General features: G+C 31.5%; 2 protein-coding genes across 7 annotated transcripts in view; both read right to left on the bottom strand.

Moving 5' to 3' along the window:
* The window catches only part of LOC107071877 (uncharacterized), a 144408-nt gene extending 138874 nt beyond the window's left edge, over nt 1–5534 (bottom strand). For all 6 annotated transcript variants that reach the window (XM_089175036.1, XM_089175031.1, XM_089175033.1 and 3 more), the window contains exon 1: nt 1375–5534. In XM_089175036.1, the coding sequence (XP_089031162.1) occupies nt 2226–4307 (2082 nt within the window). In that variant the 5' untranslated portion in view covers nt 4308–5534 and the 3' untranslated portion in view covers nt 1375–2225. The remainder of the gene's footprint in view (nt 1–1374) is intronic.
* Nucleotides 5535–12963: 7429 nt separating this feature from the next.
* me31B (ATP-dependent RNA helicase me31b) overlaps nt 12964–17906 on the bottom strand; it is a 12828-nt gene continuing 7885 nt past the window's right edge. The window contains exon 8 of the mRNA XM_015331282.2: nt 12964–17906. This exon is cut by the window's right edge and continues 4407 nt beyond it. The gene's annotated coding sequence lies outside the window, so the exon portion shown is untranslated.

Below are 17906 nucleotides of genomic sequence, written 5' to 3'. Positions count from 1 at the left end.
GAACTCGAGATTGGCCTTTCGGCTTAAGGTTTAATCGACCAAGTGTTTTAGTTTAAACGCACACGTAAAACTCTTCTTTGCGTAACAGAAATCCACCATTTTGCTTTTGTTTCTCTCCTATTTTTTTATTCTTTCTTCCCTTTTTTTTTCTCTTGTCTTCTCATCTTCTATCAAATCGTCTTTCATTTTCTTTTTCTTTTTTTTCATATTTTTTTGTTTTTTTGTTTTTTTTTTTTTTTTTTATTAACAACCCTTAATTACTTCGAGTAGTTCGAGTACTCATGAATTATTTTCACGATCAAACAAATTTAATTTTATTTACAATACGAGCTCAAAAGATTCTAATCGATTTTTAAATTCCTAATTATACTTCGTCGAAAACCTTTTACGGGCTCAAATCATGGCTCAACCTGCACAACCTCCCCTTTTTGGTGCAGCATAACGGCCCTGTTATAAATTCATTTTTTTTTTTTATTTTCTTTCGTTTTATTATTTCTTCATTAGCAACCAAAATCGAATTACCCGTCTACTTGTCCCCCCACCATCATCCTCAATCCCCCCTCCACCAACCCAGAACACCAAAAGTTTTTAATACGCATATTGTGTTTCCCAACCTGACAATGACCTTCGTGTTTATTTTTTGTCAGTCATAGTTTTGCGCAATCAGCGCCAATATGTGGCCTCGTGTAAGAAAAAAAATGTTCGAGCAGCCCTGTTGTTTTTTAGGCTTTTAGTTAGACTCGTCAATTTTTTACAATTGAAAACGAAAAATTAACCTCAACTCAAAAGTTTCGAAAAAAATGTGTTCACGTTGACGTGATTCTACTTTAATGTAAGATATATATGTTGGAAACCTCGTTGGAGGACATTTTTTTTAGCCCTTTTCTAATTTCTTTTTCTTTTATAAACCCCCAACAATTTTCAACTTTCTAATGACTATCTAATGAATATTAAATCCATTTTCCATGTAAGTAAAATTTCCGAATCGGGTTGCAAAGTTCAATTTGCGATATTTTTTTCGACTAACCTCACTTTTTCGCAATTTTATTTTGCAAACCTTAGGCGCGAGAAGGTTTTTCATTAAGTAAATGACGAATAGTAAAAAAATTATTTAAAAAGTTTCAAGTTAAAAAATGTCAAATGAAATTTTCCCATGGGAAAAGAAACAAAAAATCGACGCATCGTCCTCTCCCTTTCCTCTCCCCCACCCCCCACATTCACTCATCCACTCATTCCATCTCTCTCTCTCACTCTCTCTCTTTCTAAAATAATCTAATTACATTCTCGAATTGACTAGAAAGTCCAGACGCTAACGGAAAAAAGGGGCTCTTTTACGGTTAGCCCTAGCCCTTTCGTTTGAATCAAAGGGCCTACCTACGCAATCCATCGGCGTACACGCGTGTAGCGCACCAGTCTTCCTCCATTTTCTTTTCTTCCTTTGTCTTTTTTTCTTTTTTCCATATTCTTCCTCTCATTTATTATATTATTTACTTTTTTTATTTTTTTTAGGACTCCAAACAAGTAAGAAGAAGAATCTCAGAAGAATTAGGATAGTATAACGGTCATAGTTTAAATATTATCGATTAACACACTGAACTTTCTTAATAAAACCGTTCTACCTCTTTTTTTTCTTTCTTTCAAATTGCCGCCGCCGCCCCCCACCCAACACTCCACCTCATCCCCACTTCTTTTCTAAATCCCCCACCACCACGAAAAAATTCTTCATTCTCACAGACAACTCATGATTTATCCAATGAATTATTTATCATCTTAGAATTGTAGTCTTACACGTTAACACCTGTGCACTGTATAATATTTTTATCAGATTCGTCGACACCATGGATAAAAAGAGTTTCACTCGAGGTTCTTAAACAACAGACACCCCCTGAGTCAATGAAACGATATATATATATATATATATATTATTTGTTCTTGTCATAGCGAAATTTTTGTTGAATGGAATCTTTTCTTTTTCTTTTACGTATATATATATTTGTTATTATTATTCACTACTGCGAATTGTTCAGCATACAAGAACCACCAATGTAGAGAAGGATCGATCCCGTTCGTTAAAATATAGAAGAAAAAAACAAATAAGAAAAAATAAAAAGAGGATTGAAAGAATAATATTGAACAATAAATCAGCAGTCGGTATCATCCTCCTGATGGCGTCTACGTAATTCCAAATAACGATGCCGTGGATCGCAGTAATGAAGTAGCGGTACCTAGACATCGGTTCCAGTGCCTTCCTGATAACCCTCGTCGGGTGAGCTACGCGTTGATCCTAATACGCGTTTTAGGGCGGATACAGGTGGTAATACTGGTACACCCTTTTGCCATACACGCATTTGTTTAGCACCAGGTGGAAATTGTTCAACCGTTGGTGCTACAACGGCTAATGTTTCCTTGGATGAGGTATAAGAAGTGACATGTAACGAAGTACCTCTGCAATTATCTCTACAACCATCCCTACAACTGTTATTGCTGGTGGTGCTGCTGCTGTCTCTGGTAGTGGTGGTGGTGGTATTATTAGTGTTATCCCAAATACAACTGGAATATAATATTTTACCGTCATCGATTAATTCCATACGACCAACACCACCAACGTAATCACCACCAGCACCATATGGGGTTAAATCTTCCATAGAGCCACGTCTAGTGTCTCTAATCAAATCAGGATTATCGATGGGCATCAAGGACGTAGTTGATGAAAAACATCCACCACCACCACCTGGTGCTACTAATAACGAGGATCTACCACCACCACCACTACCACCCACTACAACACCACCACTACCTACTACACCAACACCACCACAACCACCAACACCACCTTGACGATCGTCGTATCTCGTTAATGTACTATAATCACTTTCATTCTGGACCAGGGCAGTTTGAGGTCTTTGTACGTAACTTAGGTTCAAGGATACCGGTGGTTTCGTATCGATTCCGAACGACGTTGTCTCGATCTCATCTCGTTTTCTTCGAGCCAGTGATGAAGTGGTTGACGGATTTTCAGTAGAATTGATCATTTCACCGTTTGCTTCACCCGACACCGTTTCAACGGGCGTTTGTGATTTCACGTCTTTCAGGGGCATTCTTCTAAGTCGTACGAACAATACTAGAATGATTAGAAGAATTAAAAGTATCAGGACTACCAATGCTGCTGATATACCAGCTATCTGTCCCGATCCTAAGGTCGACATACCAGCCGTTCTTAATGATACGTGTAACGTGAAATTGGCTTCCACACAGCCAGCACGATTTTCCGCAACGCAATAAAATTCACTTGAATCAGCTTCCTGTGCATTGGTTAACACCAATGTACTCCTTTTACGAAATTGTCCCTCCTCGAAGATCAAAACCTTTTGATAACTGCTAAACGCCGAATGATTGGTCAACAATCGTCCGTTCCAATACCATTTAACTTTAGCAGGTGGTATAGCACTTACTCTACACACTATACTAGCGTTCTCACCGATCGTAGCCTCGGCATAATGACTAGCTATCAAAAGTACCGGACGACAGGCAAAATCATCGATCACGAGATCGGTAAAGACTTTGTTGACCAATTGATCAGGACCGTGACAAATGGGTGCAACCAATGTCGGTAAATTATGTTTCACTAACCACATCTTCATTTCTCTCAAACGACAATCGCAAATCCATGGATTGTCGTGTAACTCGATACTGGTGAGTTTGTTCAATGGATCGAACGTACCGGGATGTAACGTAGTTAATTCATTGTTGTTCAATTTTAAACTTTCCAATGATTCCAAACCACGAAATCCTTTAGCCTCGATTTCGATCAATTTGGTATGAGATAAATCGAGTTTAACCAAATTAGGTGTATTCTTAAATGCAAGAGAATGAATCCTTTCCAAATGATTATACGCTAACACTAGGTCACGTAAAAAGGGAGTGTTAGAAAAACTGGCACTTGGCACCCCTGATAACAAATTATTACTTAAATCGAGTTCGACCAAGTTCGTAAGGCCGGTCAAAGCCTCCGAGTCGATTCGGTCGATACGACACTCGCGTAGATAGAGACGCTGGAGATTCGTCAGACGTACACGTACGAAGATGTTACTCGGCAAGCTTCTTACATGATTCCCGCTCATGTCCAACACTTGTGTCTCAGGATCGATCCGTTCTGGTATACTCGTTAATGCACGATTTATACATTCCACGGTACGTTTACCATTTTTCCATTTGCAGGTACACTCATCGGCACATTTATCTGGACAAACTAATCTCGTTGTCACTGCCATCATTATTAAAAGGATTAACAATGAACCCCTCGGCATCCTGATGAATAATCTTGCTTGTTTTTATTCTTGTTGTTTCTTTTTTGTTTCTCCTATTCTTCTGTCCGTGTCACATAAACACTTAAACGATTTGTTCACTGTCACGCAACTAAAAAACCCTCACCAACCAAGAGACTGCACCTCTTATACACGAGGTCTTTCTATTTTAACGATCAGCAGGATACGACAGAGTCCATTTTTATCATCATCCTCCTTTCTTTCTCTCTCTCTCTCTCTCTCTCTCTCTCTCTCTCTCTCTCTTTCCCCTTCTTGTTCTTTATGTCTCCGTCACACTCAAAGGACTCTTCAGGAGATATATATAAAGACTGTTCTTCTTCTTCTTCTTCTCGCGAATACTTCGAAGTTTCCTTTCCTTCCTTCTTTACTTTCCTTTCCTTTCTTCTTCCCCCGTTCTTGGTAAGATCTTGGCGGTCAAAGTTTACGGGGATAACCTCCTCTTCTACCTCGAGGGAGCCCGCAGCGCAGTACCGCGGCTAATTATGCAAACGAGAGGCAAGGGATTAAACGCTCCCGGCTCGTCCATTCGTGAATCTTATTCGGTAACGTTTCAAGGATAAAAGAGAGAGAGAGAGAGAAAACGTATACTTATTCACCAAAGGCACCAAGACTTTTCCTAATCATCATCCTTATCCTTAATAAATCATATACCATGTGTGTCACCATTTAAACAAAACTGAAAACGTTCTCAACGAGTCTTTCTTCAAAAACTCTCTGCACTTGTTGTCAAACTAACACACACACACACACACACTCTAATCCGACATATCCAATGAAAATCAGATTAGAAAATAGGCCTATAAAGTTAGGTCTAACATTTCCAAATTTGTTTGATGGACTTGTTGTTGTCACACCGAGTAGTTTCTCTCTCTTGACCAGGTTAGAAATGAGGACACTCGTAAATTCTGGATATTATATGAAAAAACATCGTAAATGGACAAAGGGAGAGAAAAAGAATTGTGTGTTGTGTGTCGTTCAGCACCGGTCAGCAGAGACGCGGCGAACGCGTTCGTCGTTAAATGAGAGACTGTGAAAACCTGGGGTTCAGAAATGCTGAGAGAGAGACACCCTAACTCTGTCTTCCTTTAACCAACCGGATAAAGATAGAGAAAGAGAGAGGAGAGGGGAGAAACGAAAGAGAGAGAGAGAGAGAGAGAGAGATACAAGTAGACTGGGGTCTCCTCAACCAAACGTAGCACCGTCTTTGTCACACTGACGACACCTATACTATATTTCTCTCTCTCTTTCTCTTTCTATCTATCCCTATCTCACTTATACCAATGCGAACGTTGCACAGTGCCAGGAGGGAAAACGCCGACGCGAAGTAGGACGCACCCTTCTTCCACTCCATAGCTGGGGTTGGTACACAGGTTGTGCGCAGAACGGACTCCCCACCAACCGATAGCAGCAGCAGCCACCCACCCCTACTGTGATTCCAAGTTCCGATATATATATATATATATATATAGACTCTCTATTTCTCTTTCTATCCTACCCTATTCCCCCTCCCCCCCAATAACCTCACATCTATCTATCTATCCTCTTCTAAACCCCACCCTAACTCCCTACAATTTCCACCCCTACTTTCGAGTCTCTACTACGAGCTTGCGCATCTTCTACTTCACCCCTCTCTCCTTCTCTCTTTCTCTTTCTGTCTTTTTCTTTCTCTTGTTTTTTTTTTTTACTCTGATACGTCTATACCCTTTCCAGAATACCTCAGCGACGTATCGAATGCTACGTCACAGGGGCACAGATATATACGGCTATTTCACAAAGTGGTTAAATGCACTGCCAGATTATGGGCATCAGAGAGAGGTTATGTTCTATCTCTGTCTATCTATATGCACATATATATATATCTCTTTCATTTCTTTTTTATTGTTTTTTTTTTGTTTTCTTGTGTATGTAGAGAAAGAATAAGAAGAAACGTTTTACGTTTGGTCGAAATGAATTTGGATACGTGACACACTATTGTAACTTTACTTTTCTACAAGAAAGAATGCTCTCTTTATTCTTTTGCATCATTCGTTCTTCTTTGTAATATCTTCAGTCTTTCGAACTCTCTTATATACATATATATATATATATATATATATATATATATATATATATATATATATATATATATATTTATTGTAAGAGTTATCATCTCTTGTGGTTCCCTTTAGTAAAGCTTTAGTTTTTCTAAGCTTTCTATAACTGGTGATGATACATGAACAACACATATACGGGAAGGTTGGGAATGGGGTTGTGGGGATGGGATTGTGGGACTGGGGATTGTAGTAGAAAGGTAGGGTAGGAAAAAAAGGTAGGGGTAAGAGGAGTAGATGGATGCTGGATGAGAAAAACGTGGGATGGTTTTGTGTTAGAGAACTACGAATTCATGCTGAAGGACCTTAGTATCTCCTTTCTGATTGGTTGTTCGAATCGATTCCTATCTCTCTCTCTCTCTCTCTCTCTCTCTCTCTCTCTCTCTCTCTCTTTCTCTTTTTCGTATATATAGAAAAGTATACCCTGTGTGTAGTTGTTGGATGATGTATAACGTAAAACGTGCGCATACGCACACGCACAAAGAGGCTTTCTCCATTTTTTACTTCCGTGTCTGTTGGTCCTCCCCCTAATCCCTCTAAACCCCCAAAGACCCCTTTTTGGATTTCTTTCTATCTTCTTCCTTTTCTCTGGGTATCCAACACAGGGGGGAACAACAATAGAGGATTCCACCGTAATCTCCTCCCCCCACGTGGGGGTGCACGTGTAATGTTACCTTCTTAGTACTAGCTGGCTCAGCAAAATTGTGGTGTCATTTTATTTTCTTTTTCACTCTCTCTTCCCCTTACCCCACTGCTTTTACTTCTTCTTCTTGCGTTAAACCTCTCCTCACCCTCCATTCCCTGTTTTTTCTTTAATTTTATTTTTCAACCCTAAACACATTAAAAAACAATAACAAACATTTTACGAGTTACCAGATGAAATTTCGTGGATGATTATCTTACAATTAGTAAGAAAAAATAAATGTCTTTTCTATTTCGATATTTTTAGGAAAAATCATTGGAGGAATGGGGTGAGGGAGGAGGGTGGTTAAGCATAAAGGAAAACAAAATGAAAATGAAAGATATATTTGTAGGATAAAAGTGTGTTTGTTTTGCGTGTAATCCAAGAAGAAACACAGAGAAAAAATCCACCACTCTCCCACTCTCTCGTTGTTTATCTTTAGGTTAGGTTAGGTATCTAGAAAGCTGTATATATACAATTGGAGTAGCATTTTCTCTCACCAACCACCCTTCTCGATTACTTTCTCTTCTTATTTCTTATCAACCTAGACGTTCTTTTTTCTTCCCTCCCCTACCCCGCCCCCTGTCTTTCTCACCCTGTCTCTTTCTTTCTCTTTCCGTGTCTTATTAAGACTCCAAAGTGAGAAGAAAAGAGATGGAAACTTTACATTCCGCTTGTGTTACTCGGAAATACGATTTCGAACGCCTTTATCGATTTACGATAGACGACGACAACTGACAACCGACAACTGAAGACGAGCGAACAGGTAACAACACAGACGTTGAAAGGAATGAAAGAGAAAAGGAGAAAGAGAATGAGAGAGGAAGAGAGAGAGAGAGAGAAAAGAAAACTCTAGTTTACTCCGAAAGTCGACGATGTCGTTGACTTATACTACTTCCTACTACCAACCTACTACCAACTCCACCCCCTTTACCAACAAACTACCTACTTACTATCTACCATAGAGTGTATAGACCCCCTTTTTACACGCGTGCGTGTATATGCGTTTACATAAGCTATGCTAACCTTTTTTTCGCGAGATCAAACTTTTTCATATTTGTCTTTTAACTCTTTAGACACTACGCGCCATTATAGTGACTTTCGCGGATACCATCTTCTAGTTGGACGCACCACTATAGTGGCTTCTGCGAATGCCATCTTCCAGTAGGATACGCCACTATAGTGGCTTTCGTAAATGCCATCTTCAAATACGACGCGTCACTATAGTGGCTTTCGAGAATTCCATCTTCTAGTAGAACACGCCACTATAGTGGCTTTCGCGAATGCCATCTTTCAGTACCATGCGGCACTATAGTGTCAAAAATCATTAATTTAACCCTTTGCAGACGAAAGGCGACTCTCGGTCACCACGACGTTTAGATCGGCAGGACGAGTGGCGAGTGAGAGGCGACAGTAGGTGTTTATGATATATTTCGTTAACTCCAACCGAAGAGAATAAATTGTTGGTACTTGGAAGGGGGTTTTTTAACTTTTGTTTGCCAAATTAAATAAAAAAATATGACAAAATTTATATATGTAAGATTATTTAATTGTACCATGTAAAACACTTGACATATTTGCAAAAATCGTCTCATATTGCTACCTAAACCGACTAAAAAACCGTCGTCGTTCGCAATGAGTTAATATTTATACTAACCTAATTGTTAATTTTATTGTTCGTTAAAATTAATGTTTAATTGGGGAAGGGGGGAAATCAGATTTTGATATAGTATGTATTTTAAATAGTAAACTGTGGTTGAATTGTTCATGAAATTTGAAACACTTTAAATAACATTAATAATTTTTTAATTGAAAGTGTTGTTAATGACTTTTTGACTAAACACACGGATAATTAAATGGATATTTTAAAAGACTAGGATCAGGACTCTTTAGACTCAAAGTTTTATAGAAATGTTATAATAGTTTACGATTAGATATGAAGTAGAAAAGAAAAATTATGTATATTTCGTCTTTATTCAAATCAAAATATTCTAACTAATATTTATATATTATATACTAATCTAATTGTGAGTTATTGTTCGTTAAATAAATATTTAGTGGGGAAAAATCTAATTTTGAATTAAAGTATGCTTTTAAATAGTAAACTGTTCATCGATTGTTTGTAAAATTTTAAACACTGTAAATTACATTAATAATGTTTTAATCAAAAGTGTAGTTAATGATTGAACATAAGTACAATGTAGTAAATATTTAAAAAGACTAGAGTCACTCCTCAGATATGTAAATTTTTATGAAAGTCTCATAATAGTTAAAATAATAATTTTATAGTTATTAAAAATTAGATGTAATATAGAATAAGTAATTTGTGTATGCGTGTGTGTGTGTGTGTATGTGAAAATTCAAAAGAAAGATTATTTGATATAAGTAAAGATATTTCGAATGACTAGAGTCACTCTTCTAATTAAAAATTATATATAAAATAGAATAAGAAGTTTGTGTATGTGTGAATATTCAAGAAAAAGATTTGTTGATAAAAGTGAAGTTATTTCGAATAACTAAAGTCACTCTTCTAATTACAAATATTTAATATAGTATAAGAAAATTGTAAAATATTCAAAAGAAAGATTACTTGATATAAGTGAGGTTATTTTGAAAGACTAAAGTCACTCTTCTAATTAAAAATTATGAATATTATAAAATAAGAAAATTGTAAACTTTTCAAAAGAAAGATTATTTGATATTATTATTATTATTATTATTATTATTATTAACTGGCATTAAGAACTCGAAAGTTCATTGCCGCAAATACCAAATCCCGCCATTGATATAAGTGAAGTTATTTTGATAGACTAAAGTCACTCTTCTAATTAAAAATTAGATATAAAATAGAATAAGAAATTTGTATGTGTTTGTGTGATTATTCAAAAAAAAGATTTTTTGATATAAGTGAGAATACTTCGAAAGACTAAAGTCACTCCTTTAGTTGAAAATGATATATAATATAGAATAAAAAATTTGTGAATATTCCAAAGAATATATTTTATATTAGTGAAGGTATTTGGAAAGGCTAAAGTCACTCTCCTCTATTTTAAAAAAGATATATATATATATATATTATAGAATAAGAAATTTGTGTGAATATTCCAAAGAATATATTTTATGTTAGTGAAGATATTTGGAAATACTAAAGTCACTCTCCTCTATTTTAAAAAAGATATATATATTATAGAATAAGAAATTTGTGTGAACATTCCAAAAAATATATTTTATGTTAGTGAGGATATTTGGAAAGACTACAGTCACTCTTCAAACTCAAGCTTTTATGGTAGGCTTATGTTAGACTTGCTGATCGTAGAAAATCGATAAAAGGGACTCGAAAAGGAGCATCTGCCGCGACGTACTCTCTTAACTTTGAAATTCCCTCGACAATGTTATCGCGATTCTATTGTTTCTCTTCTAACCTAACCTAAGTTAAATAACACAGAAAACATCACCTAGATATATTATTTCTTTTTTTAACTATTATTTTTAATCTCTTGGTCAAAAATGGTTTCTAAATTATTATTCCATAAAAAAATATCTTATAACAATAATCTAAATCATTTCTAAATGATTATTAATTATACATAAATATAGGTTAACCTATTTGAGATTAGTTGCAAACTGTGTATACAATCATACTTAGCTATTATCAGTTATTTTGTGTAAAATATTCATGGAAATAAGACTTTTTTTGTATAAATAATATCTTTAAAGTATAAGAAAAAAAAAACTTAGCATTGTAAAATTGGCAATATAATAAAATAAAAATGGCGCCTTGAACCGTGTTCGAAAAAAGATGTAGTCTCGAATGGATTAATTTAGATTGATATGTCAATATTAAATTATTATCCTAAAAATATAAAAACTTTTATTCCTAACCAATTTCTCTCAACCCTCCAGCGTCCTTAAAAAAAAATAAAATAAAAACAAAATAAAAAACCTAAATTAATTAAAGAAATATTAACAATTGCATTTATATTTGGGTTACTAAAATAAAATGTATTATTCAATCGTCTAGACAGAATAAAGATATTATTCGATCAAACGTTTCGAAACTCCCTGAGATTTGACTAACAAAAGCATACATATATACATATATATATATATATATATATTATGTATATATATACCTATCCTTGTAAGTACATACGAATAAAGCTTCGTCGTCTTTACGTGACGATTATGGAAACGGCATTTAGAGTTTGCTCAGAGTACTATCGGTATTTTGCGTTGGTTATATCGTCACAGATCCGATCGTTCGTGACATTTTTACGATAACGACCGACGATTCACGAGGGTTTACGAACACGATTTAATCGTTTCCCAAAAGCAAGAGAGAGATAAACATACAAATCTATATATATACAGTATTTTATACAGGAGTATTTGTACTATTTACTGTAAATTTAAAATTTTTCACAAATTTTAAATTTTAAATCATGTATATATCTGTGCTTGTAATCCAATGTTTCAAAATTTCTTATTTTAACCTAAAAAAGAATTGTAACATTATTTTTAAATTTCAAATTAATATCAAATATGATTGCAAAAAAAAAATATCATTGTTAGAGAAATATAATTTTATTTAAATGAAAATAAAAAAAAAATTAATCTCACAAAAGACAATATTTGTGTCTACATAAAATATAATAAAAAATACAATGATTTATTTTGTAAATAATATTTTATAATACGTTGATCATTCTATGTGAATTCTATTATAATAATTTTTTTTTCAAACGATTAGGGCATATATTTACAGGAGAGATCTTTTGTTTTTGTCTTATTAACATTTATATAAAATTATACTTCTTTTTTTACAATGCAATGTATAATTTATATATCAACTTACAAGTTTAGTAATATTAAATTATTTCATTTTTAAATAAATTTGAGAATATTGATTGTTTTCAAATTTACAATTACAAATGCTCCTGTAATTCACTGTATATATGTTAACGGTCACTGTATTATTGCGTGTATAGAATGTCCGAAAGCGTTTTGGTCAATCTATAAAATGTATTTCACGGTGATGTATAAAAAGCACGATAGAGGGGAGATTATGACGAAGTGATTTTAGGAAAAAAAAATAGCTAAACATTTAACGGAAACCGTACATTAGGCTAACCTTATTATTTATAATTAATTATAATTAATATATATGTAATATATTAATTAATTATAACTATATATTATATATATTATTAATTAATTATAATTTATAATTATAGTAACAAAATATATCTCTTTAATTATTAATAAATTAAATACGTGTGTTTCTTTTTTGTACATAACCTTATTTTGTCCTAACAAAATAAAAATTTAAAAGATTCAAATTTCTTACAGTCGAACAGTTGAGAAAAAACACGTGCACGTGTTATATGTATGTATAATACGTATATACATGTATTCGTACGAACATACACACCTGTCGGTTATTTGTTTTACTTGCAAAACTTTAAAATCACTTCAACCTAACCTCTACCCCCATCCTCATCCCCATCGTACTTTTAAACATATCCCGTTGAATTACAATTTGTAAATTTACCAAAACTTTTTATTGACATTATATACCAAAATAAGGAAATTTGTATCATTTGTTTCATTTGAACGAACTTAAAAACACTTTCTGCTCTCCCGCCACCCCTGTATTTTAAACAAAGCTAACTGAAGCCATTTTGATTGACCAAAAACTCTCAAAATTATATACATTAACTGTAACATATATATATATATATTTTTTTTTTTGAAAAATAATGTTAAGTATAATAATCCCAAAAAAATTAAGTCCAAATAAAATTCTTATGGCACACATCTTTTGTTTTTATAAATAATATTAACAAATGCAAATTATAACGTTGAAATTATTTGAAATATATATTTTTACCAATTATATTAATAATCATAATAATAATATCGAATAAAAATAAATAATAATTGTAATAAATTTTTAAATGTTATATGTCCTACTTTCATATATATATAAAATAATATACGCAAGAGGGGGCAGGGGGGGGTATATGTGTGTGTTTTGTGTTTTTATATATATATATATATTATGTAAAGGTAATAATGTTGAATTTATATAGAATTTTTTTTTAGATATCTTTATCTTTTTTTTTATTTTTTATCAAGGAACGAATTTTGAATGTTTTTTTTTTTTTTAGTTCCTTTACTCGAAAACAAATTTGTTACATAATACTTTTGTCTGTTTTCCCACCATGTTTGTTAAAACAAACATATTTTATTTATCAACGTCATCAACGTGATCATAATAATAATAATAAGTTTTACATTATTAAGTGAGTTTTACGCTGGGCTTTTTGGTTTTTGGCTTCTCTCTTTTTTTTTATATGTTTTCTATTTTCTTTTTCAAAACATATTATTATAAATCAAAATTAAATCAAATGTCTTTTTCATATACAAATATACATAACACATAATTTTTGTCCATTTTACAAAGAAACAGACAGACGCGCGAATAATAACCTCGCTTTAAAACTCACCCTTACAATTCATTATTTTTTTAAATTTTTTTCTTGATAAATTCATTCGCAAATTTAATTCGAAATAAACAATTTTTTTTCTTTGTTTTCTTTTATGTTATATCACGCTTTATGTGTAATCAATGTATATTTTTTTTCTTTCTCTCAAAATATCAATATTATTCCAATCGTTGCTTTTTTGTTAATTAAAAATGTTTTCTATATAAAATAATAACAATCAAATAAAAAAAAAAAAAGAAAAATAAAAATATCGCATTTTTTGTGGAGCTTATGAGAAGTCACGAGTATATGCACTTAAGTATGAATGTATGAATGTATGTACGTATGTTCTGTTTGTATATGGTATATGTATGTTTCTGTTTGTATATGGTGTATGTATGTGTGTTGTGTGTATGTATAATGTATGTGTGAGTGTATGTATAATGTATATGTGTGTGCGTATGTATAATATATGTGTGTTGTGTGTATGTATAATGTATGTGTGTTGTGTGTGTATGTATAATGTATGTGTGTTGTGTGTATGTATAATGTCTGTATTTTGTGTGTGTATGTTTAATTTATGTATGTGTGTATGCATAATGTATGTGTGTGTATGTATAATGTATGTGTGTATGTGTAATGTATGTGTGTGGGTATGTGTACTGTATGTGTGTATGTGTAATGTATGTGTGTGTATGTGTACTGTATGTGTGTGTATGTATAATGTATGTGTGTGTGGTGTGTGTAAATATATGTATATTGTATGTATGTATGTGTGTAAGTTGTGTACGGTATATTTTTTACAATATACTGTACACAACATCCGCCATTTTTCTTTCTTTCTTACAATATAGACCCGCCATTTTTTTTCTTTCTATTTTTTTTCTTACATTGTCTTTCTTCTTTCTTTTTCTTTTCTTTTCTTTTTTTTTCTTATACACGAGTAATCGAACAACGCAACGTGAAATAATTCCTCGATTCTTATTTTGTAGTTAATATGTCTCCTTTTTTTTTGTATGCTTATCTATTTCTCATTTGATTTTTTTGTTTTGTTCAATTATCTTTAATTTGATCGGAATTTTTTTTTTTTCTTGTTAAGGCACATATGACGATGGCCGCAATGGATTATTATTTATTATTATTTGGCTTATTTATTATTAAATCTTATATAAAGAAGAATTACAAAGATTTATTTCGCGATGCGATGTTTGACTTCCATTACCAATTTTTTAAAAGTCGATGTCCATTTTGTATTTTTGTTTCTTTATTTTGTTCGTTTCTTTTTTTGCTTTTCTTTTTTTTGTTTACAAGTCGTCGTTATCAGAATTCTCTTGTTGTTTTTCGTCTTTTTTTCTAATATACGGGTTCGTTAATTAATTATATTATATTTAGCATGACTAATTAAAAGAATATATATATATATATATATTGTCTTTTTATTTCAATTTTCTTCAATTAACCTTTTTTTGCAAATTTGAAAAATTTTCCAAAAATGTACAAATAGCAAAACTAACAAATTTCTTTTTTTTTTTTTGCTAAAAAAATTATTTCAGAAACTTTGTTTTCTTTTTTTTTATCGTTTTGCTTTTTTTTCCTTTTCGCGCCGATTTTCTCGATACGTTGAGAGTAACGGGGAAAGGAAAAAAAAATAAACAAAACATAAAAAAAAAGAAATAAATAATAAAAAAGAAAACCGATTGTTTGTTTGGCTGATTTCTAATATCCGACTACTTGTGGGTTTTTTTTTTTTTTTTAATTCATTTTTCCCATTTTTTTAAAGTATTTTTTTTCCAATTTATAAATAATTTTTTTTGGGAGGTTTTTTTTCGAGACGATTATCAAAGTTTATTATTATTATTATTAAATTCAATTATCGTCCAACGGCAAGTACTACGTGCGTCGTTTTGCTATCGACAAAATAAAATTCAACTTTATTTGTTTTATTCACATTTACCGGATATATTGTTGCATTAGGAATTCTTTGTATATTTTTGTAATGAATCAATTTTATTAAATTTGTTTATTGATTTTTTGGATACTTTGCATAAATCTTTTCGAAAAAAAACCTTAACACACGTAGTTAAATTGTTTATTAATCCGATCGTTAATTCGATCAGCGCCGTAAGTAGTAGAACTCTTTTTTTACAAAATAAAGGCGCGAAATTCAAAAGTTGTTAGACGAATTTCATCGCACTCTCATATTTTTATAAAAACAATTCTCTACCAACGTTTATATTTTAGAGAAAGATGTTATTAAAGGATTTCGTTTAATTTCACATTCTTTCTTTCTCGCTTTTGTTTATCAGAGTGCTTTTTATTCGCACCTCCGGTTTTTTTCTTCTTTTTCTCTTTACCCGTAATGTTAACCCATTTTCACAGTATTTTTTTACATTTTTCATTCAATTTGCTTTTTTTTTTCTTTTCAAAAAAAAAAATAAAAAAAAATAACACACCCTTTTTACAGTGTAAAAGAAAATAACAATTGGTCAATTGTTATTTATGATCAAAAAATTTGAAAGACAACCTAGAAATAAAATCATTTCAAGGATATATCTTTCCTTAATTTTCAATCCGAAGAAAGTGTCGTTTATTTAGATGGAGAAAAATTTGTTAAATTTGTTTATTATACTATACTACATAATATTACTATCACATTTTTTTTTTTAAGTTCTCATGGTTTTTTTTTTAATAAACGAGACAATTATGAAAATAATTCAACGATATAGCACCCACACTGTAATCACAATTTTTGTTTTTTTTCTTCTTATTTTTGGTTATGTTGAGTTGATTGTTTAAGATACTTAAATTTGTTAATATTTCATTTCAATAAATTGACACTTTCTTTGGACCATTATTATAATATTAGCATTGCTAATCAATGCTACGTAATATAATTCTTACTCTACAATAAATCAATAGCAGAGTCCATCATAGTTTACAAAGAGTCAAAGTTCAACTTATACAAAGAATTGTTTTGCTTACAACAATAATATTAATAATAATAATAATAATAATTATAGTAGTAATAATAATGATAATAGTAATAATAATAGTAATAATAATAATAATAATGATAATAATAATAATAATATTAATAATAATATTAATAATAATAGTAGTAGTAATTATGTATTATCAGAAAAATTTGAATGATTAGCTTTAAGCAGTCATCATCTCGTTCTACATCTAAATGAACAGAGAAAATAATTTCATTATTTTCTTTCTCATCCCATCCTTCCTTCCTTCCTTCCTTCCTTATTTCCTTCTTTCTTTTTTTTTTGTCCTTTTTATTTTTTTTTTTTTAAATCCATTTCAGACTTCAACGAAACGCAACTACTCCGGGGGCTCATGCGAAATAAACAAACTTTCACACGACGCCCACCCATCACACTATTGGTAAACATTCGTTTCTTTGTCTTCTTATTATTATTACTTGGTTTATTTGTTGTTTACTTTTCTTTTTTTCCTAGATGCAACTTCGACTCTTTTTAAAGTATGACAGAAGAGAGAGAGAGAGATAGAGAGAAAAAAAAATCCAGAAGAAAAAAAAAACCACATTTACATTTTGCAAAAGTAGTAAATTCTATGAAGTTTTAAGATGCAGAGTTTTTTATAAAAAAAAAATTAATTAAAACGCACCAGAAAATTTGTTGTATTGTCTTACTAATAATTAAATATATATCGAACGAATTATTTGGTTATGTATCTCTTAATTGATTTAGCAAAATATATAATAATATTAATAATATGATCGTTAAAAATTCTTAGTAATGAGCAACGATAAAGAATTTTTTGTTCTCTTTCGTAGTAATAACGAAAACCCTTTTTTTTTCTTCTTCTTCTTACAATTTTTGTTAAGAAACCATAACAACATTTCTTATTTTTTTTTCTTCTTTTCATTCAATTACAAAAAAAAATGAGATATGAGGTTATGTTTTTTTTGTTTACTATAGTTTAAGAAACGATAGAACGCAATGCAAAAATCTATTGTAATTATTACAATTAAGACATATTATTTTGTATACGATTCCATATTGTTTACAGATTTACACAACGGGGTGGTGGTTGGGAAGGTATTATCAATGTCGTATATAGAATCGCATACAATTAAAAATGATTATCACATTTAATATTCTAACTATAGTTTAGAGTATTAGTATAGAGACTGTAAAAAACCTTTGACAGAAGATTGCACGATCAAAAAATTAATGACAATAATTATATTATAATATTATAACCATGGAAATAATTGTAAAACTTTCATAATTTTTTTTTTCTCACTTTTTAGAAGATAAAAAAAAATCATTACTAGTCATTTGTT

The sequence above is a fragment of the Polistes dominula genome, unplaced genomic scaffold (genome assembly GCF_049000335.1).
Source record: "Polistes dominula isolate Pdom_NZ unplaced genomic scaffold, Pdom_raw_medaka contig_78, whole genome shotgun sequence".
Lineage (NCBI taxonomy): Eukaryota > Metazoa > Arthropoda > Insecta > Hymenoptera > Vespidae > Polistes > Polistes dominula.
The sequence above is the reverse complement of the archived record's forward strand: the minus strand, read 5'-3'. Positions and strand labels throughout refer to the sequence as shown.